Raw genomic sequence first — 26,058 nt, 5'->3', positions numbered from 1 at the left:
GATGTTACTGCACTGTCATTCGTACAGCGTACTTATCTAAATCTTAAGAAGCACAATTAATTCCAATCGAAAGTGGCGATTGTTGACGATCAGTGTTTCAGTTGCTTCAATATTGCACTATTACACTTATGCTTTCTTCGGCACCAGCCAGTGTACGTGACAAAAAGTCCGCGCTGGTAGACAAATATCTACACTTTGAAATAACAGCTTAAAGAAGACCTAAATTCTTTAATAATTCACAGTAATTAAATAAGCAACTGTATGTGCCGACAGTGCCGTAAAAGCAGGGCACTCCCTAATCCCTACATGGCCCATACTACGAACCATAGTATACCAGTACAGTATTATTACTGACTGTGACTGGTGAGTGCAGCCCGTATTCTACGCTTCCCGAACAGTTTAATTAGTTTGGTCCCGTTTGGACGACGGCAATTTCACACTGATTCTGAATTTTATCGTTATTTTTTTACGATTTCCTTCCTCTAACATGTAGTGAAATTCAGCTCGGTTTTCATCTGCAGAATTTCCACGCAGAAAAATGCAGCAGGCTCTCAGCAGCATATTCCTGGCGTTTATGTCATGGTACCGTCTTTGTACCACTGAGGCTGATACAGAAACAAGACCAGTGTCCACTTCTGCGGGAACATCTGATTCACTGGTATGGGACCAGAACGGCTATATCTTTTATTGTCCGTGTCATGGTAAATGATTTTGTGGTGCTATAAATTATGGTCAGCTCTCATTGCTATCCGCTGGTTAGGTCGTTTCGGGAACCAGGCGGATCAGTTCCTTGGTACACTGGCGTTCGCCAAAGCGTTAAATCGCACACTGATACTACCACCATGGCGGAGTTATGGTGCTGAACAACGGGTAATTTATTTGTTCTCAAGTAACAGCATGGTACAACGGGGATAACGGTTGCATCTTTTGCCATAGCAAATGGTGCCTTTCAACAGTATCTTCCAAGTGGAACCGTTACGGCGCTTTCATCGTGTTGTGCTGGCCAGCGAATTTATGGACAACTTTGGCGAATCGCATTGGTCACAGGACAAACGTGTGGCCTTCTGCCATTTTCAGCATGCGGAGAACAAGGAAAAACCATGCACGACGAATGTCCAATTCTTCGCTGAGTTTTGGGATGCTGTTGGAGTGCCTGAATTCACTGCTTCGGAGAATATACAGGGACTGTATTTTGATGATACCGAAGCAGAAAATTGGATAAGCAGGTAATTTCTAATTTTCTACGCTGATATTAGAAAAATAGAAAATAATCTGCTGTATGTTTCTTTTGGTGCTGCCGTTAGGAATCGTACTGTAATTTGCTTTGATGAAAGTAAATTTTTTTTCCAAATATATGTGGTCAGCTGAAAAATTCTCTTGTTGGCTTCTGCATTAATTACTGTAATTTTCGAACTTACTGGACATTGTTTGTCGGCGTTCCAGCATTGAAAGTAATTAAGTGCTGTGAAGGATTTTGGTATTGCGAATAGCCAAATACAGACAATGCCTTAGCAGTTGTTTTTTTGCGTTTACGGGTAAGTACAGAGTAGAACGATCGAGACATGCCTTTGAAAATTTATATGCAACATGGATACTTCTATTCTTTTAATAGCTCGGTAGAAAATTTTGTATCTGGATATGGTAAAACTAATCATGTTATCACTATTATTTTAAAATTAAATTTTTTAATACTGGACAACTTACACAATGATATTAACGTTATTGTGAGCCTGTGTCCGCCCTAGATTTCCAGCAGAAACGTATCCCGTAATTGCTCTGCGCGGTCCACCGGCACCATTTCCGGTTCCCCTCCGTCACTGGCACATTCAAAAGTATGTGGCCTGGTCCGAAGAAATACAGCAGCGTGGCGACGCGTTTATCACCGAGAAGTTTGGAACCGAACCGTTCCTGGGAGTTCACCTTCGCAATGGTGAAGACTGGGTGCGAGCGTGCGATCTGCTGAACGAAGATCGGCACGGATTAAAGAATCTCATGGCATCTACGCAGTGCCTAGGAGAAAATCCTTCCAATGCTGTAACACGGGCAATCTGTTTGCCAACGGAGGAGGATGTCATCCGCAGGGTGGCCAGTGAACTGGAAGTCCTGGGATTTAAACATTTGTTTATTGCTACTGATCACGATCCTTATTTGAAGCGCTTTAAAAAAGCAATAAAGAATGTTAACATCATCCATGGCAGTTTGGACGTTCCGCAGATAGACATGTACATTTTGGGTCGAAGTGGTGTTTTTATTGGTAATTGCGTCTCTTCTTTTTCGTCATTTGTGAGGCGAGAAAGGGACGTTTCGCATCGTCCCACTCTCTACTTTGGAATCTCCAAGGAATATGTTCACGAAGAGCTTTAAAAGCGCAATTTGTTTTGGTTTATATTTCTAACTTTTCAAGTGCGACTTTTGAGAATTGGTTTCCAGCTCGTAACTGGTGTAAACTGTTTTCCAGTTTAAAGCGAGACGGTGAAAAAATCCATCCGTTATTTTACTTCGGGTTTAATTAACCAAACCGAAACACTCTGAAAAACCCATTACGCGATAAAATGTTCCTCTGAAAATTTAGCTCGAACACGCAGCTAACAACAAAAACAACGTATAAAACCAAAAAAAACTTCCGTCAAAAACTGAACGCAGCCACTGCCAGTAAAAGGCACGGGGCTGTCAAAATACTACACTGTATGTACAACTGGGGCTTATGGACAAAGAAAATCAACTGTAAGATCTATAAAGCATTCTGTGCGTAAACTAGAGTAATCGAAGACAGACGTTTCAATGATCCTGGGTGGCGAAAAGGTTTCGTACTCCAAACAAATCGAGTCGCTGCCTGTACTCAATGAACATTCTCTGAAACTGAGTTTTTCGACCTAGCAATGGTAACAACTTTTCCAGCATTGCTCGTTTTGCAATTCCCTAAAAAGTCAAAAAAGCAGCGCAAATATTATTATTAGCAGGTGTTATCGAAGCAGTTGACAAGCCTTTCCTTCTAGCATACCAAAATTTCTGGTTCCCAGGTTGATTCTTCCAAATCTTCAGTGTTGCCGGGTGGGCCCATTAGCGAATCCAATAATGTCCTCAGGCGAAGAACTGAGTCTGTAAAAGATGAACGAGTAAATAGTAATAACAAAACCAGTGCGAGCTATGCTGATCAAAGCCAAATTTAATCTTGTAAGTAATTCAACTTAATGCCCATTAAAACTTAAAAAAACTTGAGAACGAATCGGTATCAAAAGAAAATCTGTGCTGGCTTCAGGAAAAAGCTCCGCAATACTAATTTTCGCAATGCGTAACAGAAACCGTTAACAGATTTTACCATTATCAACCAAAAACTGGACATATCCTAGCTGCCAACTCTGATACTCCGAAGGCGATTTAAGGACGCGAGCGAGGTGCATTTGCTTTTCCATATGATTGAGCAGAAGTGTGCGGCTAACTTCCGGACTAACATTGCGTCCAACAGATGATCCACTCCTAAAGAAGGTAATTAAGTTTCGACAAAGATTAAACCGTAAAAGAAGAAGCGAATATTATCAAAGACATGTTTTTATCATAACGACTAACCTGATTTTTTGTAATTTCGACAGCGGACCCCCACTATCCAGGACATCGGCCCGCAAGCCACCAGATACAGCCAAATAATTTCCAAAACGAATCACATCATCGTGAACGACGCTCCTAAAGAAAGTCACACACACATGAAAAAGGCAAAAATGGTATATATGCAGAAAAACACCAGATATCATATATATACAGCAGTCTACACTTCCTGGTATAGAATGCTGGAACGGAACCCGCAAACACCGGTTACTGATAAAAAGCAAGTTAGGGACCATCCTAAAATATCAGTACTGCACGAGCATAGACGACGAACCAAGTAAGATCGGATATATCACAGATAAAACAACGGTGGTCCGACAAAGTCACTACAGGAACTTCCGTTTCGGTGACATTTGTGTTAACAACGTTCACTATTCCACCGGGACTGCGCAACATCCATTCAATACTTCCTAAGCTTTGCCTTCTCCACCTTTCAAATACGTGTAACCTGGAAAACATTTCCCGTTAAGAACGGTTTCCACAGCAGTCCAAATTTCACAAAAAGACGGGCAATTAACAGTTCATGGACTTACCGTTTCCACATATCCACTTTTGCATCTGCTGTAATGACCAAGATAGCATTTTTCGAGCAGGCCAACTGCACGCCGGCTGCACTTAAAAAGTGACTAGCCAGGAGCGAACCCGAATCGCTTGACCAGACATTAAGAGAGTGGTCTTGGCAGATTGTACAGCAAACGTTCCTGCCAAAATTTTTTAAGAAAGAGTAAGCAGCAAAAAAATTAAAGCTCAGTCTCTATTTATTACTCATTCGTTGCCACCAGGACGATTGGAGAAGCGAGATACTGTATCCACCGAGCACGTCCACCAATCAAATACTGGATTTTGTGAAATCTTGTCAAAAGACTAAGATTCCCTGGCTCAATTTCATTTTCCACGACTAGTGCAGCGGTATCGCCGTTTTCGATTCCACCAGAATGCTCAACCTGAATTAACAATCAAAGGTCCCGATTTACTTCTGTCACTGATAAATAAACTTCTTTACGTACATTCGCGGTCAATTTTGGCAGCAGAGGAGGCAAGGGAAGTCTGCGTCCAGTTGGTGGACCGGGTCGTCGGTCTGGTCGTGGGGCATGTTTTATTATGTCCACTGGTTGCGGCTAAAAAATTCACAAGCACAAACTGCATCCAGTACTGTAATGAAAATGATATTCAGACTGATATACATACTGCGCTTTTTTTAAGAACACTATCCAATAGTGCGGGTTTTGGGACGGATTTTTCAACGACAATTTCCACATCTTTTTCGACCGGGGCTACGTTTTCCACAGCGGCCGGAGCAGGGGCGCTCCGTTTGTTTGGAGCTGGTCCAACTGGCGCTTTGTCTGAAGTTGTAGTCGTCTTCTTCTTTTCCTTTTCCACGGCTTTTTCGCCATTTTCTACCGGTTTTCTAGAGAATAAATACCGTAGAAGTATGTTATTAACTATAAAAGAAAAACGAAACGATTTGCGCAACTATCCAACTGCATTCATCGTTTAGTCAGAATTAGCTGTAACATCAACGTTGATTACACTTTCTTAGGTGGCGGGGGTGCTACTGCAACCTTCTCCGGTTTTTTCGGCAACGAAACCACACTTCGGGATGCTGCCTTGAGAGCGGATGGTCCAAGTGGTCGAGACATAGGTACTGGTGGGGCCTAACAATACAGTAATGAAATATACATAAGACAACTCAGAACAATACTATCAAAATATGAATGTAACAATGCTACTAACAGCTGGCTCTTCCTTGACACCGTCGCTCACGGCTGAATTGCTCTGCTGAGATCGCTCATCCAGGGTACTGTCACTGTGAGCGCCATTTATAACCATGCCAAAGCTTCTAGAAATTCGAATAATCAACAAACTACAAGAAATAATTACTAAACAAATTACAGCTTACGTCATAGGCTGAGGAACAGATTCGGGGATAAATACAGGCGTAATTCTCAGACGTCCATCCGGCAAGCGAGTTTCAATTTGTTTGGTCAAAGGTATCTAAAAATTTCGGTTTATTCAAAAGTTGGAAATTTAATACCGTCGGTTACTCCTGAGTATTGCAATTACAAAAAAAAAGATTTTCAAGAAAACCCAAAACTTCAGGTCGATTAATTCATCTTACTCCTTCGTAAGGTAGACGGAGCTGTGCCGGTTGTGCGGAGGATGTTGATGTGTTTTGAGGGTTGTCTTTGCGTCGTTTTTCGGCTTCCTGGGCGTCCAAAAAAACAGATGATTCGACGATGGTATTCGATCCCAGGAGATTTGCTATAGTATCCAAAACGGACTTGCCGTATAACTTTGTCAAGGCTTGAGACTGGAAACAACTCTAATTAAGCCCTTTCCGCAAAGTTCAGTAGATAAGGGAATACTTACTTGTTGGTCTTTCGTGATAGCTTTGCCGGTTATTAATTTTCCGCAATATATGTAGGCAATTTTACCATCAAGACCACAAGCCAGCATAGAGTATCCATCAGGAAACCTTGAAAAAAGCCCATGAAAAGAATGGCATAAACTTTTAGCCATCTTTATGAAATTTTACCACGAAATATCCATCACGGGTGCATCGAATAATCCGGTAAATACATGCGGTCGTTTGTGTTGAAATGTCTAAAACAACAGTTTATGTTTAAGAAAAGACACTGCAGCCCATAAAACATTAATGCATACCCAGACGCAAATATTATGGTCCCGACTTCCCGTTGCACACACACAGTAGGGCGTATTCTACAAAATACATCGTGTTAACATTAGTACATTGTGATTTTTCTTTTTCAGATTTAGGTTTGTTTTACCTCGTCCTTCATCGTGAACATTCTCGGATTAAACCGCTGCAAAAAGCACACATAAAGAAGGAAAAACCAGGAACCTCAAAATAGATAAATCTCAAATCAAAATGCTTTCAGATAGCGTACGCTCTACAGGGCAACATGCAAACTTACCACGCACACAACTGGCCTGGAATGTCCAGCAAAATAATTCACAGATTTCCAGGCATCCTGCGCACCCCTTTCAATAATCTGTGCCACAGGTCGGCCTTCATTGGTAGCATGTGAAGAAATTATATTCATACCATCTGTAGACCAATCGAGCCGAAGAACTTGCGTACTACCATGGCACTGTAAATCAAGCTAATTTATTAATCGTAAAAGAACGGCTTTCAATCTCTTCCACCGCAACTCCAACGTGCAATCAGTATACTAAATCAATAACAAACCTTGTCAAAAAAATCGCTAATATTATGCTGGAGCTTCCAGTCTGCCGTTCGCCAGACTTTAATTCGCTCATCCGACTGGGTGGCTAGGTATTTCCCAATAGGATCCCACACAACGCCCTTCACCGTGCCGTTCTGTTCCTTGAGCACTATAATACTTTCGAAATTCTTCTGGACATCCCAGATAATAATACTGTTATCCACACTGCAGGAGGCCAGCATGGCATCATTGGGACTCCAGTTCACACCCAAAACATCAGCGGTGTGCTTGTGCAAAGCATGGACGCGCCGCCAATTTTCCGCCTCACCAATGCGAGTCTGCTGCCAAATCATAACCAGACTGTCTCCAGCACCGGAAGCTAAATAGTTCCCTTTGTGTGACCACCGTAAGCAGTTGACGCACGCTGAAAGTTAAAGATAAAAGTCATAAAACCTAATAATACACTCCTATTTCTCTGAATTAATTTCCCAATATAATTTCGAAAATCCAGCATTCCACGCGAATGTTTACTGATGCTGATTACTGCGACTTGCCTGTATGGTTGTCCAGTTGGGTAATTAAACGAATATCCACGCGGTCCGGTTTCAGCGAATTAATATGCCAAATGCACAATCGCCCGGAATCATCACCTGACCATGATAAAAGAAGCCTTGAATCTAATCGTAAATTCCTTGATCAATGTACAACTTTGTCGACATACCCATTCCCCCGGCTGCAAAACGCGTTCCGTCCGGATGAACGTCAATTGCATAAATCAAGCTTTCTGCAAAAAATACACTCAATACATGCCGTCGACTGAAAACCACCCAGGTTGCATACTGTCAAAATTTGTGAATTTGAGCTGCATGATGAATGCCCGTCCTCTGTCCTCCGGCCGTATTCGGCTGCTGTAGGTGCGCGCATGGTTCCCGTTAGGAATAATTTCTTTGAGGTGCTGCCGACTTGTATCGGGTTCGCTGCCATCTTTTGCCATTGTGTTCCTCGCACAAGTTTTAACACCCGCGTATTCTAATTAAACATCCGAAAAATCCAGGAGCTACGGTTGCGAGCACCGTAAATTAACAGCAACAACGACAAAATAATGAAATCCATCCAAACTCGACACAGCTTGAAGAGCACATTTTCGGCAAAAACAAAGCCACACCAGCAGTAAGTCAAAAAAGCAAGCGAATATATTATTCTTGCTTGTGGTTGTGGATGGAAGTTTAACAGCAGTACAAACACGACGGATGCCGTGCCACAAAAAAACGAGATGGCAAACGTTAACGTGATCTGGCAAATCAATGTACTACATCGGCTTCGGAACCCAGGAAATCAAAGCACCTATCCCGAAGTTATCCCTTTTATAAAATGCAACAAGGAAACGCAAATGGCAAATCTTCCACTTTTGAGGAGATAGTTGAAATGTTTTGATAAATCCTACTCGTACAGTCGTACTGAAGTCCGGTATGAAATGGATGGTCATGTTTATCAACATGGCCCAAAAAGTTTCGCATTCTGGTTTATCGGCCGGAGCTGAGCCGACCGATCGCCGAACTCAGGTATCAAAGCTACGCTGCATTTAGACCGACCGAGTCCAAAACCGACCGCTAACAGACTGTCAAACGGTACACATGCTGGACAACAATACAGGCGGAAGTCGCAGTCTGCAATTTTTTCATGATTGAGCAATCTTGCTATCGATCACGTAACGTCCTGTACATACTTATTAGAACTTTTTATGAGGGTATTTCAAAACTTATCCAAATAGGTTTTAAACTTCATTTGGGATCTAGAAGTAGCTAGTCTTGGTCTGTTTTTGATTGTGATAAGGTCTCGGTACTTCAAGTGCTACTGTTTTTGAATCGTTTGAAACCGCAAAAGCTCCTTTCCCCCTCTTACCTTGTCCTTTCTCCCATCAGTCGAAAATCTCGAGATTCCACAGGATCCCATTCCCAGATCTGATTAAAATTTCTCAATCCACATGTCAGAGTCTACTGATCACGAAGAGAAAGGTAATTACTATGCTTTATAATTGAAGCTATATTTTTTATTAGCCAAAACGATTGGATTAACTGAAGTGTTCACTGCCCCAACGTTTTGCCTGATTTTGCAATCAAGGGCCAGTGCCTGTTAAGGATGTTGTAGTTGTCGCACAACAGCTGGCTGCGTTGGCAGACTTAACCCATTCCATATAATTTCTGCAGAATATCCGGGAGATTTAAATCCGTTCGGTTCGGACGAGGAAGGCGCGAAACCAAACGCCAAACCCAGCACAAATCCTTTTGGGTCGAGTGACGATGAAGACGAGGAGACGATTGTTCCGCACTCGTTCCCACTCAAGACCTCCAGAAATGCCTCACCCGTGCCGAATCCAACTCCCAGGAAATCCCTTGCCCTAGGTGTCCCATCCGATGATAATGCTTCAATACGGCGGGGCTCAGCAGGTTCGCCATCGCGGCTCAAACCTCCAGTACCTGCACCGCGCAGGATATCGATGATCGATGCCACTGCGAACGGCCCACCGCGATCCTCTTCGGGTTTATCAGTACAGGATACCAGCGCCGGAACTCCTCGCTCCGCATCCAGCCTCAGTTTGGAATCTCAAACGAGCGGCGCTAGTGCCAGTGCGGCCACTACGCCTAAGAAAAGACAAGCCCCACCTGTTCCCCGCAAAGACAACGACATGTCGAGAATCGCTCCGGCGAATGTGGCTCCAACGATAAACGGTAACACGCCGACCTGCGGAAGTATGCGAAAAACAAAAAAGCCAGCTCCTCCCCCTCCCGTGGGAGCTAAAAAGGATGTTTCCCCGAATCTGAGCGTAAGCCGAAAATTGCAAGTTAAATATATCGGGCCAATGTCGCCGAGTGTTGTCACAATTTTGTCGTTAGTAAAAGCGGCGGATGTTTCTGGCGTTCTTGTCAGTTCCAGTCAGTTAATTTTCTAATGGGAGATTTTTTGTCGGGCTCCCATTAGAAAATATGGGCACAGCGTTGTTTTGCAAATTTTTTAGCTGGGTACGCTTTTATTATTTTGCACGACGAAAACGTTTTGCTGAACTGTCATGGAACAAGTAGAGCTTATCAGTGTTTATTATTTTACAAGATTACGTATGGTCTGATAATGTGATAAAGTAGTGATTCATGGATGTTTTTTGTGTGTGGTGAACGAAGGCATTCATCGCACTCTCGTCGCCATTCACTTAAATTATTGTAACGATAGCAGGATTTTGATTACTTTGCAGCTTGTTTGATATTCGTTTATACTGAACTTGCGATTTTTCTCAATCGCATTTCTTGAAAACTGCTTATCTCTGCAACATTATTTTTTGGTTGAAGAATTCTGATTTGGAGCGCTCGCTGGAATCATCATTGAACGGTATGTCGATCACGTCAGCCAGATTTCAACCACCGAAATCCGGAGATTCATCCGCTGGTGCCAGTCCAGTTTTCATAAAACGTCCGACTCTGACAAAAAGCTCCAATGATCGTGAGATTGAACACACCGATACTGGTGCTGTGGATTCAGCTGACGAGAACCGCGTGATGGAATTGTTGGAAGAGCTGAACGCGGAACACCGTCTTATTCAGGCAGAACTGCGACAGCTTATTGAAATGCCAGTCGATCGACGGACGGATGCACATCAAGCCCGAGAAGAGCAGTTGTTGAAAGATCTGGTGGAAAATGTTAAACGCCGAGAAGAGCTGGAATACGAAGAGGACGATGAAGATCCAGGTCAAACATTGACCAACAAACCAACAAAGAAAATGAAAAAGAAACGCAAGTTCAAAATTAAGAAGCTTCTTGGTGTGGGCACAAAATAACTCCGTGAATGTGTACGTAAAGAGTTTGTGATGGTCAAAAAGGAGGGTTTCTCCAGTTTTTTGCTTTTATAAGTTGATATTCAACTCTTGACGACAAACTACGTTTTCAACGTTTTAATATGCTGTATACATGATTTTAATCTCTTATGTTAAATGAACGTCAGAAGCGAGAAGAAATCTCTTGAATTTTTTTATTGAGTAGCGACTTCTAATTAGTGAGAAAAAATAAATGGGAAAACTGTAGACATCTCTGTCCAAGCAGTCGTGTGCTCGTGTTAAAGCGAAATTAGAGCACGCTAATGGCGACCATCGACATACTGTACGTAGAACGTAGAAGACTAGAAACATACGGTGCTGTAATGTTCATTTTGCTGGCCGTGTTACAGTACTTTAACTTTTGTAAATGTTTAAATTATTAGAACATAATGAATTTTCTTTTAATTTCGCCACATAACACTTCGAGTGGTGCAAAATCAAATCGAGCGAAACGGTTTACGTAATGACCAAACGACTGGACATTTGCACAACAAAGCGCACAAAGGCTGGATGTTTTGGCAACGCCCACTGTTTGTCCGTTCATACGATTCAAAGCGCATCGGTTGTTTACTGCGCTGTACGACGTACCCACATGTTCGTGCTAGTGTTTCAGTCACGGCTGCATGACTGGTTTGCGTGCAACAAAAATGATAAAAAGTTGATAAGACGAACTTGTAGTAATTCAACAATTCACCTGAGTATTCTACGTTCTGTTTTCTCAGTTTTATTTCTCGCTTCGACAACAATACCTCATCGAGCTTGGATGCGCCTTCAAGACAGACTGCACAGCGCACATGTCTAGTGTTTTCAGTTTGTGGGTCTGCCAGAACTTACAAGTGAGTGCATGCTTACGAGCCCGATCTTTGGACTTCCTAAACGTAGTCTTATCGCGAAACTTCCCTGAACTTTATTTGGAAGCCCATCACTGTATTCTGCTTCATCATTTGGCTATGCTTAATTTATGATTCCGTCTAATTATCTCGGATGACGACAGAGATCGCGTGATAAAGTCAGTGATTTTGAGTTTTGACCAATTCCGCAGGGTACGATTTCGCTTGCCATTCATTAGCGAGCTGATTTGCCAATCTTGCCTGACCTTGTGCGAAAGTCCCAAGTGTCTTTAGTCGACTAAAATTGATCTGATGACTGGCTGGTTTAATGAAAAATGCATTCAGCGTATTATTCTGTGAAAAAATGGTTCTATCAGCCGAAGGTAGGAATTCCTCTCTGTTCGCATCTCCAAGGAGGATTCTTAGAGATTTTCATGGGCTTTTTATTGCAGACGAGCGATGACTCGCTCCTGTCCAAGTTTTATGCTGCCGACCAAGAGCTGAACTCGGTGGCCAGTGAATTGGATAGTTTTGATGGACGAAAGGAGCCGGAACGCTGTACAGCGTTGGTAGCGAAGCTGCGGAGTTATCAGGATAAAGTGCTGCAGTTGCTGGAGAGCGTCGTTTCCCATGCTGTACCACCGCATCTGCGCGCTCCCCGGGATTATCGCGTCAAATTCCCTGATGATGTGGTTCACGAAAGTCTGTCTGGACAGTTATGGTTTGGTGCTGAGGTAAGTCAGTACTCGAATTGAGGATTGCTAAGATTTCCCAGTACTGTTCAATATACGGTATTGTATAACCAAGGAGTGGATCGAAATTCGAATAAGTGGTAGTCAATTTTTTTTATAAATCTTGCTCATGAGTGAATGGCTGTAAATCTTAGAACTAGAGCACGGTTCACACTTATGGCAAGCCTTCCATGGAAATTTGTGGCTGGTGTTTGAATCTGAGTTTATGGGTAGTTTTTTTTAACCTTGCAGTTTTTCGAGATTATGTCTAAGATTTTTTCACCGATAGAGTTATTATTTATCTGCCAAAATCTGTGGTGTACCGATAGTTTTTCTCTTGTTCGAAACTTTGGTAGGCGATTCTTCCTTGAGAAGTTAATATTGTTTATCCATAGAGTTTCCTTGTTTTAACTAGATTTATGCTAACTCAAACGGTTTACCCGCGTCTTTGTTCGAGTGAGCATTCCTTTCCTGTCGATGTTGCACTTTCCTTGTCAACCTTGGACCAATTTAGCGCAGTAGAGTAGTTGCATGGCCGACGCTTTTTGATGAATGTTAAAACATATAGTGTTTGTAACATTGTGCAAATAGACGACACTATTTGCTACCGGGTGCTTGATGTTTTTGGCACTGATTTCGCATTCACGTTAGAAAATACACAGGAAGCGCTCTCAAATTATTCCACTGATGGTGCTTAATCGGCATTTTTTTTCTCTTTAGTGCCTTTCCGCCGGCTCCAACATCCTCAACCGGGAAATCGAAAGCGCCGCCATGCGGCCACTGGCGCGAGCGGTTACCCGACAACTGGATGCCTTACGTGTGGCCCTGCGTGAACAATGCTTACGTGATCCGTGCAACTACACCGAGAGGATTATCGACATGCTACGTGTCTTCGATCATATGTTTGCGGAATTTGAGCTTAGGTAAGAGGGGGCCATTGTTGTCGACGGGGGTCGCACGCTGGCAGATTTATAAAAACGGCTTGGACTGTGATAATCGTTTAGGGCCCTGCTAACTTTGTTTTAATGTTATAAACCTGGATTGACTGGTTTATCGGTGAATTGGCTGGGGTAATTAAAGAAAGCACTGCCCGTGGCTAATTTGTAATTTCGTTAGAAACGGCGGATCACGCTTGCTCATGATCGGACGATCCTTCCACTATTGCTGCGCTTTTGTGGTTCGAACATTAATTGTATGTTTCGCTAGTGCAAATCATTGTGAGTTTTGAAAATGTGAAGACGTTCGAAATGCATAGGTTGAGACAGTTAATGGAGCATCAGAATGCAAATGGGTGTTGTACGTAGGCGTTCGCATACTAATGTTGCGTCGAATTTTAGCATGGCTGTTCGCGTTTTGATCACGACTGCTGATGATATAAAGTAGGAATTACTATGAATAGCTACTTTAGATTTTCGGTGTTGTACGATTTGTTTGCAAAGAAAAAACATTAATAAACTCTTTACGAGCGTTAAAACCAACAGAACTTTGCTTATTAAAATTAAACGTTAAGAATGTGTACGTTTGGTGCAGCTTATTATTAGGTAAATCAGCTGATAAATTGATACCGAATGAATATCGTTTTTCCATGAAGAAATTCTACGACATCCGCGTGTGTGGATGCGGTAGATTGAATGAATTTATTACTGCATAAAAACGCTTATCTTTTGCATGCCGGTTGTGCTGCGCGATATATTATAACAACGGTAATTCTGTAGGTAAAAATTCACGTTGCCACAATTTTGCACTGTGTGAATACAGTGATGTCGCATTGTGACAAAAAAGTTTAAAGTTAAAATTATAGAATGAAATATGAATTATGAGTATCAAGAATAATTTAGGGGTTAGCATAAATTTGTCACATGTAACATTGGTTTTTTATAGTTACGTCAGTGCGATGGTTCCTGTGAAAAGTGCTAAAGAATACGCCTTGCATCAAGATATTATCGTTCTCTTTTCGGAAACCGCTTTACGGTAAGAGTACATTGGCTGGTCGAGGAACTGGTGCAGATGTGAGACGATGCATTAACCTTCGGTGCTTATCTTTACATCGTGACTGTTGTTGTATGCAGCGCCATTCGCTTGAAATTCATCAGCGTGGATATGATCGAGAGCTGTGATCCGGCTCTCATGTTTACCATTCCACGTCTGGCTATTGTTGCCGGTCTTTTGATTTACCCAGATGGTCCGCTAAAAATCGATCAAGAACCTCTTCAAGTGCCTGAAATGTTTCGACATTTTTTGCGGTTACTCTCGAGAATCAAGTAAGAGTTTTGCCAGTTGGTGGACCAAGAGTTTGTGGGTCGTACGCGTATCGTTGGTTGCTGACCGGCTGTATACTTTGTTTGCACGGGTCTTCTGAAATTGTGTTTTACTTTCGATGAAATTACGAAAGAGCTGGTCTGGTCTCATTCTTCAAATTTTAAAATTTACGCTATAAATTTCCAACCAGTTTATTTTTCATAAAGAAAATAACTGGTAAATGCAGAATACTAATAACTGAAGTTTGAAGTGAATCAAATTTATGTTTTTGTGTATTGAATGTTTAACTTTTTCACCGCATGTTCGTTTTGCCAGGGAGCTTTTGGTTACCCTAAACCGTACCGAACTCTACACGCTGGAGAAGTGCCTTTGCCGCGCGGAAGAGCCATCGACGATAATGAAAGAATCTCCAGAGGATGAATGTGATATTCAGGACTATGATATTCCTGTGATGCATGATTATGTAGAGAAATTATGCCGCTCCTTGCCATCTTTAGCCAAGGGTTCATCTGTGCCGACTTTCACATTGCCCGATACCGCGCGCACTTCGCGACTTGAAGAACCGTAAGTCGATGTCGGATTTCATGGCTGATTGGGATCCTTGCGGAAAAATGTTGTGCCGTTTGTTATAGAAGCGCCAATCTGAATGACGAGGAGTTGGCACTCATGTTGCAACAGATGGAAATGGCAGCGCATTACGAAATGCGTACAAAATTCCGTAGCAGTGCGGATCTGATTCAGCGACTCTATGTTTGCATATCGGGTATGGTGTTGGTGTTGTTGCGAAAAGTATGCAGTTGCGGTAATTTGATAAAGTTTACGCAGTCTGAAAGAATTTGAATGCCTATTGTTACTATTATTGTAACAAGTTAATGAACAAACCTCCACCGTCTAGGCATCCGCCATCGATGCCTCAGTAATAACTTTTCTAGAAATAATTCCAGTGATATTTGGAAATACTGATGAGAAAAAAGTTGTTAAAATTACTGTTGTTTATGTTTGTGGTTTTTTGTGTGCGTTTGGTTTATGTGGCATTTTATATATTTTTATGGCATTTACATATTATTATGGAAAACGTTAGCTTATCCCATTTGCAGGTGTGGCGGACCAGTTGCACCAGAATTACGCAAGTGATTTACGTTCCATATTGAAATGTGTATTCGATATGCACTCTGGAGATGTACCGGAACCTCCACCGGCAAAAGAACAGCCGGCAAGCTCATCTGATCATTCAGCCTCGCATTACCGACAGAATTTACTGGTCTCCAACGCGGATGCTAGTCGACCAGGAAATGCAAAAGGTAAGTGATCGGTGCAATATTGTTGTTCGTTTATGTGTGGATGTGCTAAATGGGATATTAATAGAACCTCCATCGTGGGTGCCTGACAGGGAATCGGCCACTTGTACAGCCTGTGATTCGCCTTTTACGTTGGTCCGTCGCCGGCATCACTGCCGCAACTGCGGCAAGGTAACGACAACGCATTAATTTTCTAATCGATCTTCGCTCCTATAGCTAGCTCGGTTGGTTACGGAATTGTAGTTATTTGTTTTATACAGAGCATATTTTTGAATCTTTTTAGGTATTTTATTTAGTTTTGTGTTCATATAATTTTTTTGTTAAGTAACGCGATTAGATTATGGTGGTAGTAATAGCTTGACTGTTGCTAACAATAATTCATTTGGTTTAATAGTGTGCGGTGATGCAGTATCGTTTTCCCAATGTGAATTTTTTTTTAAATTACTCGGTGATTGCAGATATTTTGTAATCAGTGCAGCTCAAATACCGTCCCACTTCCTCATTACGGAATTAATAGTCCAGTCCGTGTTTGCAACCATTGCATGTTGTTCTGCCTGACGCCGTATCCCGGGGATCGGGAAGTTGGTCACACATCGCCGGCATCAACGTCAGCTGTCGCCGCCCCTACCGGGGGTGGTAATGTCGGGATAGTCGTTGGCGGCGCTGATAATTCTCCTGCCTCTACCGGATGAATAATAACAATCCGATACATGTTTGATCCGTTCGTTTTGTTCTGATGCAGGTTTTAATTTTTTACTTTTCCTTTAACAATTCTTCATTTTGCACATTTGATTTTTCGGATTAAAAGCAATATTTCTGTCGGTATTATTTTAGCAGGGACTGGTGTGACATTCCGAATGTGAATAAAGTTCGTATATCCTGCGTTTATATGAGCAAAAGATCCATATATAATTATCAGAACATTCAGTATTAATAACCGGGAAGAAGAAGAGTCCGGCCTCAAGATGGTACTTTAAACTAAATTTATCATGAAAATGTTAGAAAGATCTGCAAGCGCTTTTAAAAAAACAAGAAATGTGAATTATACTTCAGGGTTCTCACATGTGCAAAGTGCGGTATCTGACAGCTGAAGGAGAATCTCAGACGAACGCGAATTTATGTAAACTGTGAGCGCTCGTTAATTCGAAACACCTATCATACTTCTATAGGGTAGAGAAGGGTCTACTTGCTTCAGTTACTTGTAAGATTGTAGCTGATTTATTTCTGTTAGAAATTATGGGCGCAATAGAATTCACAGGCGTGCAAAGGCTGATAAATAAGCCAGTAATGCAGTCGACCAGATAAAATTTGAAAGATAACCGCCAAACATTTTTGAACCGCTGTTGCATCCATCTTCTTCGCAAAGACATAAACTTCCATCATAGAAAAAATTGCTGTACAGACTACTGTTCTGGTTCAGTACATGAAGCGTTCGGCAGCCCGGCTCCACATCGTAAAGTCCATAAATCTCCACATCCGCTTCCCGCTGACACGCTCGATGTAGTCCTGTACAGTTTACAACTTTACATACTGTATAATAGTCTGTATTTACCTGCGTTTTCGAATTTACCGGCTCATTTTTACGTTGGCTCATTTATACTCTCTATTTCTAAAAAAGTAACAATACCGAATATCGTAGGACAAACTGCGCAACGTTGAATTGAAGTTTTGCGAAACCATCCTGTATTTTACGAATATTATTTCACTACCTGTAGAGATTGTCACTTTGTCGGTGTCCCGTGCTACTGATTTCCTGGTCCCGTTAAAGGTCAAGCAATACCTGCTATCGGCCCAAAATTCAGAACAGTCGACTAATCGATATTCCGATTCGTATTCGCAAGTATCTGCGGCAGTGTAATCGCAGATATAACAAGAAATTGCTCCAGCTAGAACCAAATTGTAATGGTTATAATGTTATTAGTTAATAAATTTGCAAGTGAGAAGTATGTGGCATGCAATTCATAGTATAATGTACCAGTACTTTCTGATACGGTGCTAGACTTTAATTTATACATGGCCTGGCCATGGCTCAGCGAAACTGGAACAGCATACCATAAAATACGCTTAAAATTCTCAGACTTTACAGGTGCAGGAAGTACAAGCCCTTACTGTTAGTATCTTTGTGTTCATAATCTTGCAATCACTTACCTGATCTGGTAGCATATAATAAGACTGTCGTAATCTGGAAGAGAATCACCAAAGCCATTTTTAAGATGGTTGTTAGAATTTCAGAAGGCGCTCATAAAAATACAGAACTTGTTGTCCGCTTCCATGACAGCACATTTACTTACCGTCTGTTTTATTTGCGAAAGCCTCTGGATCTGTGTAAGTTGTAACCGGTGGGCTACTTCATGGCAAGCGTTTGCGGCAAATTCAGCCGCACGAAATAATATTTGCTTGTTTGCATGATCTGTCGAACTAGCTTAAGCTGTTCATGTGCTGGCCAATGGATTATTTTTCATGTGTCAATATTTTACCTTGACAGAGAGTAGTGTATGATCTTTTTAAGCCTGTATACGGCATCTGTCTGGTGGGAAATAGTTTTGCTAGGTGTCATAAAAAACATCAATGTCAGGGACGAAATGTATTCGTCATTCCTTTAATTACTGCTGGTACACTACCGGCAGTTTTCCGGTACCGAGCCTAACGACATTCATGTTTGCGAAATCCAACCAAAATTGTCAACAAGCGCAAATAATAAACTGTATTCCAAACGAACATTTATATTAACCTCTTTCGCTAGAAAAATGAGCAACGACATAAAATTTCTAAAACTTCATTATCCAAACTTAATTCCACCTCCATTGCGCCAATGTCCTTAACAAAGCATCACCTCATCGCATTTTCTTAATACTTTCCAGAAAATCGTAATATGACTCCAGAATCGATATATCAGCATTAGCCATCAATGGCTGGATATGTTGTCCCGAAAATTTGATGAAGTCCTGTCGGTTTTCTTTCACATGTGCCATCAAATCGCCATTTTCTTGGACCAATACGTTAATCGTCTCTGCCGTTAAATCACTCTGCGTGTATAAAAACTTGACAAAGGAAGCTACGACTTCCCAACTCGCAATTCCATGTTCAGCCGCCAATTTTAGAGCATTCTTGACCGCGACCGGGTCCTTACTGGCAGCGGAGCGCAAAATAGACTTCGTACGATACTCCGAATCGCTGCGGAACTTTACTTCATCTACTCCTTTCAAAGTCACGGCTACATTCGCACTAGCACTGCTGGACTTGGAGGCAGACTGTATAGCTGCTGAACCTCTGGTCCTCCTCATTTCCTTGCACGCCGATTTCGTCTGTGGTGTGGACGGCTGTAATTTAGACAAATACTTCCGGTAACCGGCTTGCAGTTCCATGACATATTCCAAATTTTTGTCAGCACTGGGAGCTAAAACACAATGCAAATTAGTTTTTTTAGTCAGCTAGCTACAAAACACACAGAAATCAACAAACCTCTTTACAATTTTCAGGAACTTACATGATTTTATTACATCATTCAAATGCGTTTGCAACAGTGTCCGAATACCGACATCGGAAAACGACAACTGTGATTCCAACGCGTAGAAATAAGCAGCGAGATGCGTCACAGAAGCTGTTTCTGGAACCATATCGAAAAATTCTTCCGCGCCGGTTTTTCTTCTCAAGAATCCCAACAGTTGCAGACTCAGCGAAACATCAAACTTTACAACTTCCATTACCAAGCTGATAATAAAATGATTCACCTCAACAATTTCATCGTTCATCAAATTTTCTTGAGTCAAATAATCGATCGATGTCGATAGCCCTTTTAGCTTTACGAACATTTCCTCCACCGATGTAGACTTCATTTCCATTCCGGAATCTATCCAACAGGGATCAATCGGTAGCTTCGCAATTGGATCGATCCAATCAAGCGGCACATCCGATGGATTAAATTCTGCAAGTCCAGACTTTAATTTCATCATTTCAAACTGATTTTTCTTTTCCATAACTTCGGACAACCTGTCAGCCGGGCAAGATGCAACAGCAAAAATAAAAAGATCTTTTTTGAAATCTGTATCGGGAAATTCATCAACAGTGGCCAGCTTCAAGCAGATTTCCCAAGAGCTTTCTCGTTTTTCGTCCATCAGTCTTTCGCACAAATCTCGGCAAAAGGCGTACTCGTTCCGGTCAAAAGCTTTTCCAGCAACCATTTCAACTATCCTGGCTTTTTCTTTAATTTCCAGAGCATCGGTTAGTTCCATTACCCGGTCAACATACTTGTAGATAGTATTGTTCACATTCAGTACTTGCTGGACAAAACGAAACCGATCGGGATTGGTTCGTAGATCTAGCGGCTCGGCATCGACACCGCACATATGCAGTAAATCCAAGGCAGCGATTAACTTCAGTTCCCGCCTGGCGTCTTCGGACACTTCCTGGATGAGTTCAAAACAGCGTCGCGCATGCTGCAGACGAGGATCTTTCCAGTTGTCAGAATTGTTGAAATATTCTTTGCCAACCGTTACAAGCAGTGCTATACTTTTAACTTGGCTCAGATGTTCCGAGACAACCCATGTCTCAGAGTCTATGGATTTTAATGGCATAGCTGCTGGTGCGCTGGGAAGGGTCAAAAATTTTGTACCCAATTTAATACACGGAACTTTTCCGGATCTCAATAACGCTCCGGCGAATAGCTGTAATAAAATAATTACAGCAGATAAGCATAAAGAGCATTCTGAATGAACGTAAATTTTCACCTTAACACAGTTAAAACAAGAAAACCGTTATGCACTTTCGCAAAAGCAGCTATCGTTAGAAAACCCAGCAAGCATTTCACGTACTTCGATGATCATATCCTTTTTTCCCATAGGAAACAACCGTGTACAAATTCTTGAGTACTGCGAAAAAATGTTCCGCCATTCATTTTCACTGAAACCGGGCGACTTCTGAGTAGTGACTTTCAAAAAATGCGAGAGAAAGTCCAAAAGCATCGCTTCGTTGTGCTTAATTTCTCGGAGACTGCGCACTCCTAGCTGAATACCGAACTGGCTGAAAAACTCGATGCAGCTGCAAAACAGGAGGATTCAATACAGTGCTGTCAGAAGCACGTACGTATGTGCATTGACATACCTGTCACTTAATAACAGTCAAAACGAATAAGATACTGCCATTTCTAAACATACGAGTACTCACCGAATAAATTCCTCCAGTTCCGATGCTTGTTCAAATGCAGGATCTATCGCATCTCCTTTACCGCCCTGTTCGACCTGACTGGGCAAGCATTCCAATATGGCTTTCATTTGTTCCAGTTGGTCCAGGCGCGAATTTGCATAAATACAGTCGACTGCTAACTGAACACACGCAGTTGCCGATGAAATGATAGGATCGGGCATCTGTAGGGCATTTGAAAAAATATTAAAATTCACATGGTATCACGAAAAATTAAGAAACTGCATCGTGGGAGAATGGACAACATCATACGAGTTATTCAAGCTTCAGAACTATAACTGCTCGCCAATGGAAACTTGCATTTGGTAGCGACTGCTGAAAAATTTTCAGGCATTTGTCCAAAGTATTCGGAGCCGATGAAATCTCGACCAAATAATCCCGCAGAAGGCGTAGAGGATCGCCTGACCGCTTCAGTTCACATCGTTTCAAAAATGGCAGGATGTGCAATCGTAACACAGATGGAAAAGAAACCAATTCACACTGTAACGGCAATGACAGCTGTATAACTTCAAATACTGTATGTTTTTAATTTTTACTATTTAGGTCTCCACTTACTGTTCTAACCATACTTACTTTATCAAACAGCCGCAAAACTTGTTCATCGGACAAGATTTTCAGTTTTTCAAAGGTCATATCGTGCAGCTGAGCGCCGTACACTAGCGAAATCAAAGTTTCGAAATCGTTGCGAAGCGTGGCAAAATCCTAAAGAGAATTAACTTCAAATGCACCGGATGATAGTCGCCATCAAAATAACACTTCAACACGCACCTGAAGTCCTTTTGCCGTAGCGATTTTAATCATCTGTTGGGAATTCTCAACCAGACCGGTCCGCGATTCGATCTCCAAGGTCCGAGTACGCAGCCACTCCCCAAGTTGTTGTGGTGTGAAATCTCCTTTATACAGCAAAGCTCCATGCATTCTGCTGAGATTCTCGTTATACTCCAAGGTTCCCTGATCATTAACGGAACTGAATGGCTCTTGTTCGCTCCAATCCGGCGGCCGACGATTTTTATCCGGAAGATTTAAAATTTCGCCGCTTCTGTAAGCAAAAACTGAACTTCAAAAAGTTAACGGTTTTTTGCTAGATATAAGGATATAAAAGGAACACATTAACTCACAATGTCGATGGAATAAGAAACTGGTATTTCTCTGGCGAAAACGTTTCCGGAAAATTCGACAGAATATCCAACCAGAAAGGTAACAACTCATCAGACCGCAGAAATCGCAACGTATGCAGTTCTTCGGGTTTACAGTTTTGTGCATAGTGCAACGCCAATTCCAGAAAGGAACCTCTCCTGATTTCTTTGTATTCCGTCGCTAAGAAATACCGCAAAGCTTTCTCGCCACCACCCAGGATCTCTTCGTACACTGTTAGCATGTCAATATAACGCAACAGCTGACGTCGGTGACCAATCATGGAAATCTGTTCCGGATGAAGCCTACAACGGAACAGAATGTTAGCTGTGATTTACGTATCAATTTTAATACGCAAGAAAAATGGTAGACCACAATAATATAATGTGAATCAGGGATAAGAATTTACTTCGAAATGTCGACTTTTTCCGGCGAACAATCAATGTCGTAATTCACCCTCGCTTTTGCCGAGCGAGATTTCTTCAAAACCGGCGCGGCTGCTGACACAATTTCTGGACAGCATTCAGGGTGCAGCGCAAGGATGTTGGACAAACTAGTCAGCCGCAGTCCAACATTCAACAAGTCCCGCACGACATCTGGATCAGATGGTACACGATCCAGGCATTCTCGCAATACCCAGAAAGGGTTTGAAATTTTCACCTAATTACGATAAAACAGGAACCTGAATAGAACCACTGAAGATTGAGCAATATTATTAGTTTCAAGCATTAAACGAGAAACAGTCCTAATCGGAATTACAATAACTGTAAGTTGCGAACTAGCAGTTTTTGTTCTGTACCAAGTAATCCGAAATGGCCTCCTTCGTAACAGGGCTTTTTAACCACCGCTTCTGATAGACCAAATTAGAATCCAGTCCAAACCGCTGCGCGATAACCAGTGCTTCCTCTGCACAAAATTACAGAACAGATTTATAGCCATATATATCTTAGATAATCACAGAATCGATGGAAATTTTGAGTTCACCATATTCCTCATTCCCAAGTTTTCTGTTGAACATTTCAAGAGGAGAAGCCGTCTGGAAGCAATTCAAGCGGTAAGCGGAGACAGTCTTCTTTGGCTTTGTGATAGGCACAGGCTCTTCGAACCCCAGAGAGGCTAAGGTTTCTGATAAAATCGACCGCATATCTTCTGAATCATCACTGAGATCGGAGGTATTAAGTACAGATATTTCTCCATCCAAACTATCAGATCCATCCCACGGTTTCCCACTGCTTTCCTCCTAAAAACAGGACAACATAAAGGATCTATCTACAACAGTATTTTATTCAATCGAAATGCTAAATAAAATTTAATAAACACGGGCTGAAAAAAGCTGATGCAGGTGTGTGTCCAAACTTTCGCATGTCCAGCCACATTTCGAAATAATTTGCAACGGACCAAAGGTAGGCGACTCACCTCTAGAACAAGAAAAGTGTCTGAAAAGCTGCATGAAATTTTACAACCAGGACGAAACCGTTCAAATGATCCATGAGTAATGTTGAATAATTCTCGTCCAGTTATATCTTGCAACGATACGGCTCCGTTCGCTTGGCACAGAATGATCACACTATCAGACCACCATTCGACATCCGTAGGAAAGGATGACAAGTCCTTGATCAGAGAAAAACTTTCCTTTTTCAATCTCAGTTTTGTATTGGACGATGGAGCGGTATATTTTGGCATGTCCTCAGCCATCCATAATCTTCGCAAGCGCAAACTGGGGAATGCCCAGACTGCTACGCATCCAGAAGCAAAAAGGGTGACCAGAGCATCCTCTGATTGATTCAATGCCATTTTTATAACACCATCTCGAGCTCGCACAAATTTGGAATATAAAACTGCTGAATTCCGCGCCTGTTAACGTAAAATAATCATATACACAGGTAACACAGCCACTGAAAAAAGACGATGAGAAATAATTCGCAACTCAATCGTACCCTCTTAAGCACAACCTTAACTTACCGCGGTTGGAAAGCGTAACAAATAACACTTTGTCACTTAATTTTTTTTAAAAATTGCTAACCCCTTACATTTTTAGTACAATACACAGCCTTGTACCAACAAAAATCCATGGATAACTATACTAATTCGTCGAACGTTTAGAAAACGTCACGTGTGCACCTGGGATGTATCGGTTTTAGGAGCGGGAACCAGGAATGGAACCTCGTTGACCATACGCCAAAGCACAAGGCCAGCTTTCCATGATACATCCAGATCTTCGTCAACTGCCTGGTTAATGCTGGAGGCGGTAACTACGAGATCACTTTTCCTTGCGTACGCTGCCGCACAAATGCATTTGGATAAAAACGTTTTTCGCGATCTTGTCTTTATTGTGGATCGTTCGCAAATCTTTCCATCATGACTGCAAATAAAAACAGGTCTCAGCAAGATAAGCACAATATAAAACTATTCGAAAATGCGAGGATAACCAACCTAATTCCATACAGTCGCATCGAGCCGTTTAGCAGCGTCAGCACCAATCCATGCGCACTAACACATGTAAATTTGCGTATTTGATAAAGGATTTTATTCAGGCACGGAAGTTTTTGAAACGCTTACTCTTCCGAAGTAAATGGATTTGTCCATAAGATTTCCGAGACGATGCGCAGTCTTATCAGTTGTCCAGCGATGGCCCACTGTTGTAAATTTTAAGTTCTTCATACTGAAGCTGCTTATCCAACGGTGAAAGATCTACGGAGAAATTCTGCGGAGAACTTACTGGCTTCGAAGCAAATTGTTGACAAGATTTCCCGCTGCTGCGGTCAAATATCGTCAACTTCCCATCTGACTGAACCAGGGCCACGAACTTTCCATCTGGGCTCCAGGCAATTTTGCGTAAATATGGATACGAATCGCCGCTAACTAAAAAAGTTAATTTATAAAACGAGAGTGAAGTGAATTCAACAAAATTCAACTTTTTTTCGCAAAAAAAACATCGGAAAAATTAAGTAACCCAACCGTCAGATAAATCGTACTCTTTACAAAAATTATTCCAAAGATAGTGGATTTCTTAAAATGTACATTTAAACTTCAATCGAATGCAAAATTTATCAGTGTAGCATACTGCGAATTTCTTCCACGGCTTTGACGAATTCATCACTGAATCGACGGACTTCCAGGTTTGTAGATTTAACAATGGCAGCGTAAGTGGGATTGTCTGGTTTGTCGCTGTGTTCCGAACTACAATTACATGCAAGTAAATGAGACCCGTCCCGCAACAATCGTCAAATGTCAGCGCTGACCGAACAACGGCGATTTTCCAAGGAATCTGTGCACGCCATAAATGCATAAAATTTTCCGGAACAGAATACCGCCCAACAAATTCCCATAACCACCACGAAATCCACGATAAGAACCACAACAACGGCCCTAAATGCAAACAGCCGATGCTTTTTAATATTTATCAAACCAGCTCAGAACTCTAAACATGTCGCAGATCATACAAACGGTATCGAGTTTTGAATATCTCATAGTTAAAGTAATATATTAAATGTTATAGCAATAACTTACGAAGTAAAACTACACTCCAGCCATTGGGTTTCTCCGATTTTTCGGCATCCTTGGACGCATCACTGTCTGCTGCCTGCAAAAAGAAAGCAACGTGTTAAACATCGAAACATCAGATCTACAGATGGCAAAGCGTAAACTCTGAAGGGAGCTTTGAGGAACTCACAACTATTAACCAATTTCTGCGTCTGAAACTTACCCGAGCTTCAGAATTTTATATTCTTTAAAATCAACAATTTCAGCAGCGATTAATCAGTCTGCCTAGAAGATCTGTTGGCATCCTTACCTGGAGATGGCTTGGCCACTCTGCTGAAACAACTACTTCATACAATATTCCATTCTGCTCTTGATACTCCATGGAGAGCCGCTTAAAACCCTATCATAACTCCGTAATTGTTACAAATAGTCAAATGTTCTAAAACGAGAATTTTTGATTGTTACTGATT

General features: G+C 41.8%; 6 protein-coding genes across 6 annotated transcripts; 3 read left to right on the top strand and 3 right to left on the bottom strand.

Moving 5' to 3' along the window:
* Positions 1 to 366: 366 nt before the first annotated feature.
* On the top strand, positions 367 to 2,542 carry LOC129584469 (GDP-fucose protein O-fucosyltransferase 1-like). The gene is made up of 4 exons (XM_055476640.1): positions 367 to 701; positions 761 to 870; positions 937 to 1,226; positions 1,746 to 2,542. Exons 1-4 carry the CDS (start codon positions 539 to 541, stop codon positions 2,362 to 2,364), a joined length of 1,182 nt encoding a protein of 393 aa, XP_055332615.1. The 5' UTR covers positions 367 to 538; the 3' UTR covers positions 2,365 to 2,542.
* Positions 2,488 to 8,294, bottom strand: LOC129584468 (protein HIRA-like). Its single transcript, XM_055476639.1, has 22 exons — positions 7,632 to 8,294; positions 7,513 to 7,575; positions 7,346 to 7,441; positions 6,815 to 7,215; positions 6,540 to 6,716; positions 6,393 to 6,428; positions 6,268 to 6,324; positions 6,140 to 6,207; positions 5,974 to 6,079; positions 5,723 to 5,914; positions 5,504 to 5,598; positions 5,338 to 5,443; positions 5,134 to 5,258; positions 4,792 to 5,011; positions 4,611 to 4,721; positions 4,369 to 4,547; positions 4,137 to 4,304; positions 3,878 to 4,051; positions 3,568 to 3,681; positions 3,320 to 3,477; positions 3,002 to 3,099; positions 2,488 to 2,919 (listed from the first exon to the last, which is right to left on the bottom strand). The coding sequence occupies exons 1-22, from the start codon at positions 7,783 to 7,785 to the stop codon at positions 2,779 to 2,781; spliced, it is 3,039 nt and encodes a 1,012-aa protein (XP_055332614.1). The 5' UTR covers positions 7,786 to 8,294; the 3' UTR covers positions 2,488 to 2,778.
* A 162-nt stretch (positions 8,295 to 8,456) lies between these two features.
* On the top strand, positions 8,457 to 10,861 carry LOC129584681 (translation initiation factor IF-2-like). The gene is made up of 3 exons (XM_055476967.1): positions 8,457 to 8,806; positions 8,999 to 9,615; positions 10,133 to 10,861. Exons 1-3 carry the CDS (start codon positions 8,776 to 8,778, stop codon positions 10,616 to 10,618), a joined length of 1,134 nt encoding a protein of 377 aa, XP_055332942.1. The 5' UTR covers positions 8,457 to 8,775; the 3' UTR covers positions 10,619 to 10,861.
* Positions 10,862 to 11,255: 394 nt separating this feature from the next.
* LOC129584517 (lateral signaling target protein 2 homolog) lies at positions 11,256 to 16,654 on the top strand. The gene is made up of 10 exons (XM_055476704.1): positions 11,256 to 11,867; positions 11,937 to 12,218; positions 12,936 to 13,138; positions 14,097 to 14,186; positions 14,285 to 14,476; positions 14,790 to 15,038; positions 15,107 to 15,237; positions 15,572 to 15,775; positions 15,840 to 15,943; positions 16,231 to 16,654. The coding sequence occupies exons 1-10, from the start codon at positions 11,820 to 11,822 to the stop codon at positions 16,462 to 16,464; spliced, it is 1,737 nt and encodes a 578-aa protein (XP_055332679.1). The 5' UTR covers positions 11,256 to 11,819; the 3' UTR covers positions 16,465 to 16,654.
* Positions 16,655 to 17,018: 364 nt separating this feature from the next.
* Positions 17,019 to 18,061, bottom strand: LOC129584807 (uncharacterized). The gene is made up of 3 exons (XM_055477124.1): positions 17,921 to 18,061; positions 17,482 to 17,658; positions 17,019 to 17,278 (listed from the first exon to the last, which is right to left on the bottom strand). The coding sequence occupies exons 1-3, from the start codon at positions 17,976 to 17,978 to the stop codon at positions 17,025 to 17,027; spliced, it is 489 nt and encodes a 162-aa protein (XP_055333099.1). The 5' UTR covers positions 17,979 to 18,061; the 3' UTR covers positions 17,019 to 17,024.
* A 306-nt stretch (positions 18,062 to 18,367) lies between these two features.
* LOC129584482 (NBAS subunit of NRZ tethering complex-like) lies at positions 18,368 to 26,056 on the bottom strand. The gene is made up of 20 exons (XM_055476652.1): positions 25,899 to 26,056; positions 25,616 to 25,688; positions 25,348 to 25,474; positions 25,170 to 25,285; positions 24,825 to 24,967; positions 24,665 to 24,741; positions 24,539 to 24,595; positions 24,227 to 24,467; positions 23,522 to 23,959; positions 23,090 to 23,345; positions 22,905 to 23,011; positions 22,515 to 22,765; positions 22,090 to 22,410; positions 21,740 to 22,010; positions 21,545 to 21,673; positions 21,272 to 21,451; positions 20,936 to 21,135; positions 20,584 to 20,809; positions 19,260 to 20,436; positions 18,368 to 19,169 (listed from the first exon to the last, which is right to left on the bottom strand). Exons 1-20 carry the CDS (start codon positions 25,968 to 25,970, stop codon positions 18,607 to 18,609), a joined length of 5,025 nt encoding a protein of 1,674 aa, XP_055332627.1. The 5' UTR covers positions 25,971 to 26,056; the 3' UTR covers positions 18,368 to 18,606.
* Positions 26,057 to 26,058: the final 2 nt, after the last annotated feature.

Source organism: Paramacrobiotus metropolitanus, unplaced genomic scaffold, assembly GCF_019649055.1.
Source record: "Paramacrobiotus metropolitanus isolate TYO unplaced genomic scaffold, Prichtersi_v1.0 Parri_scaffold0000014, whole genome shotgun sequence".
Classification (NCBI taxonomy): Eukaryota; Metazoa; Tardigrada; class Eutardigrada; order Parachela; family Macrobiotidae; genus Paramacrobiotus; species Paramacrobiotus metropolitanus.
The sequence above is the reverse complement of the archived record's forward strand: the minus strand, read 5'-3'. Positions and strand labels throughout refer to the sequence as shown.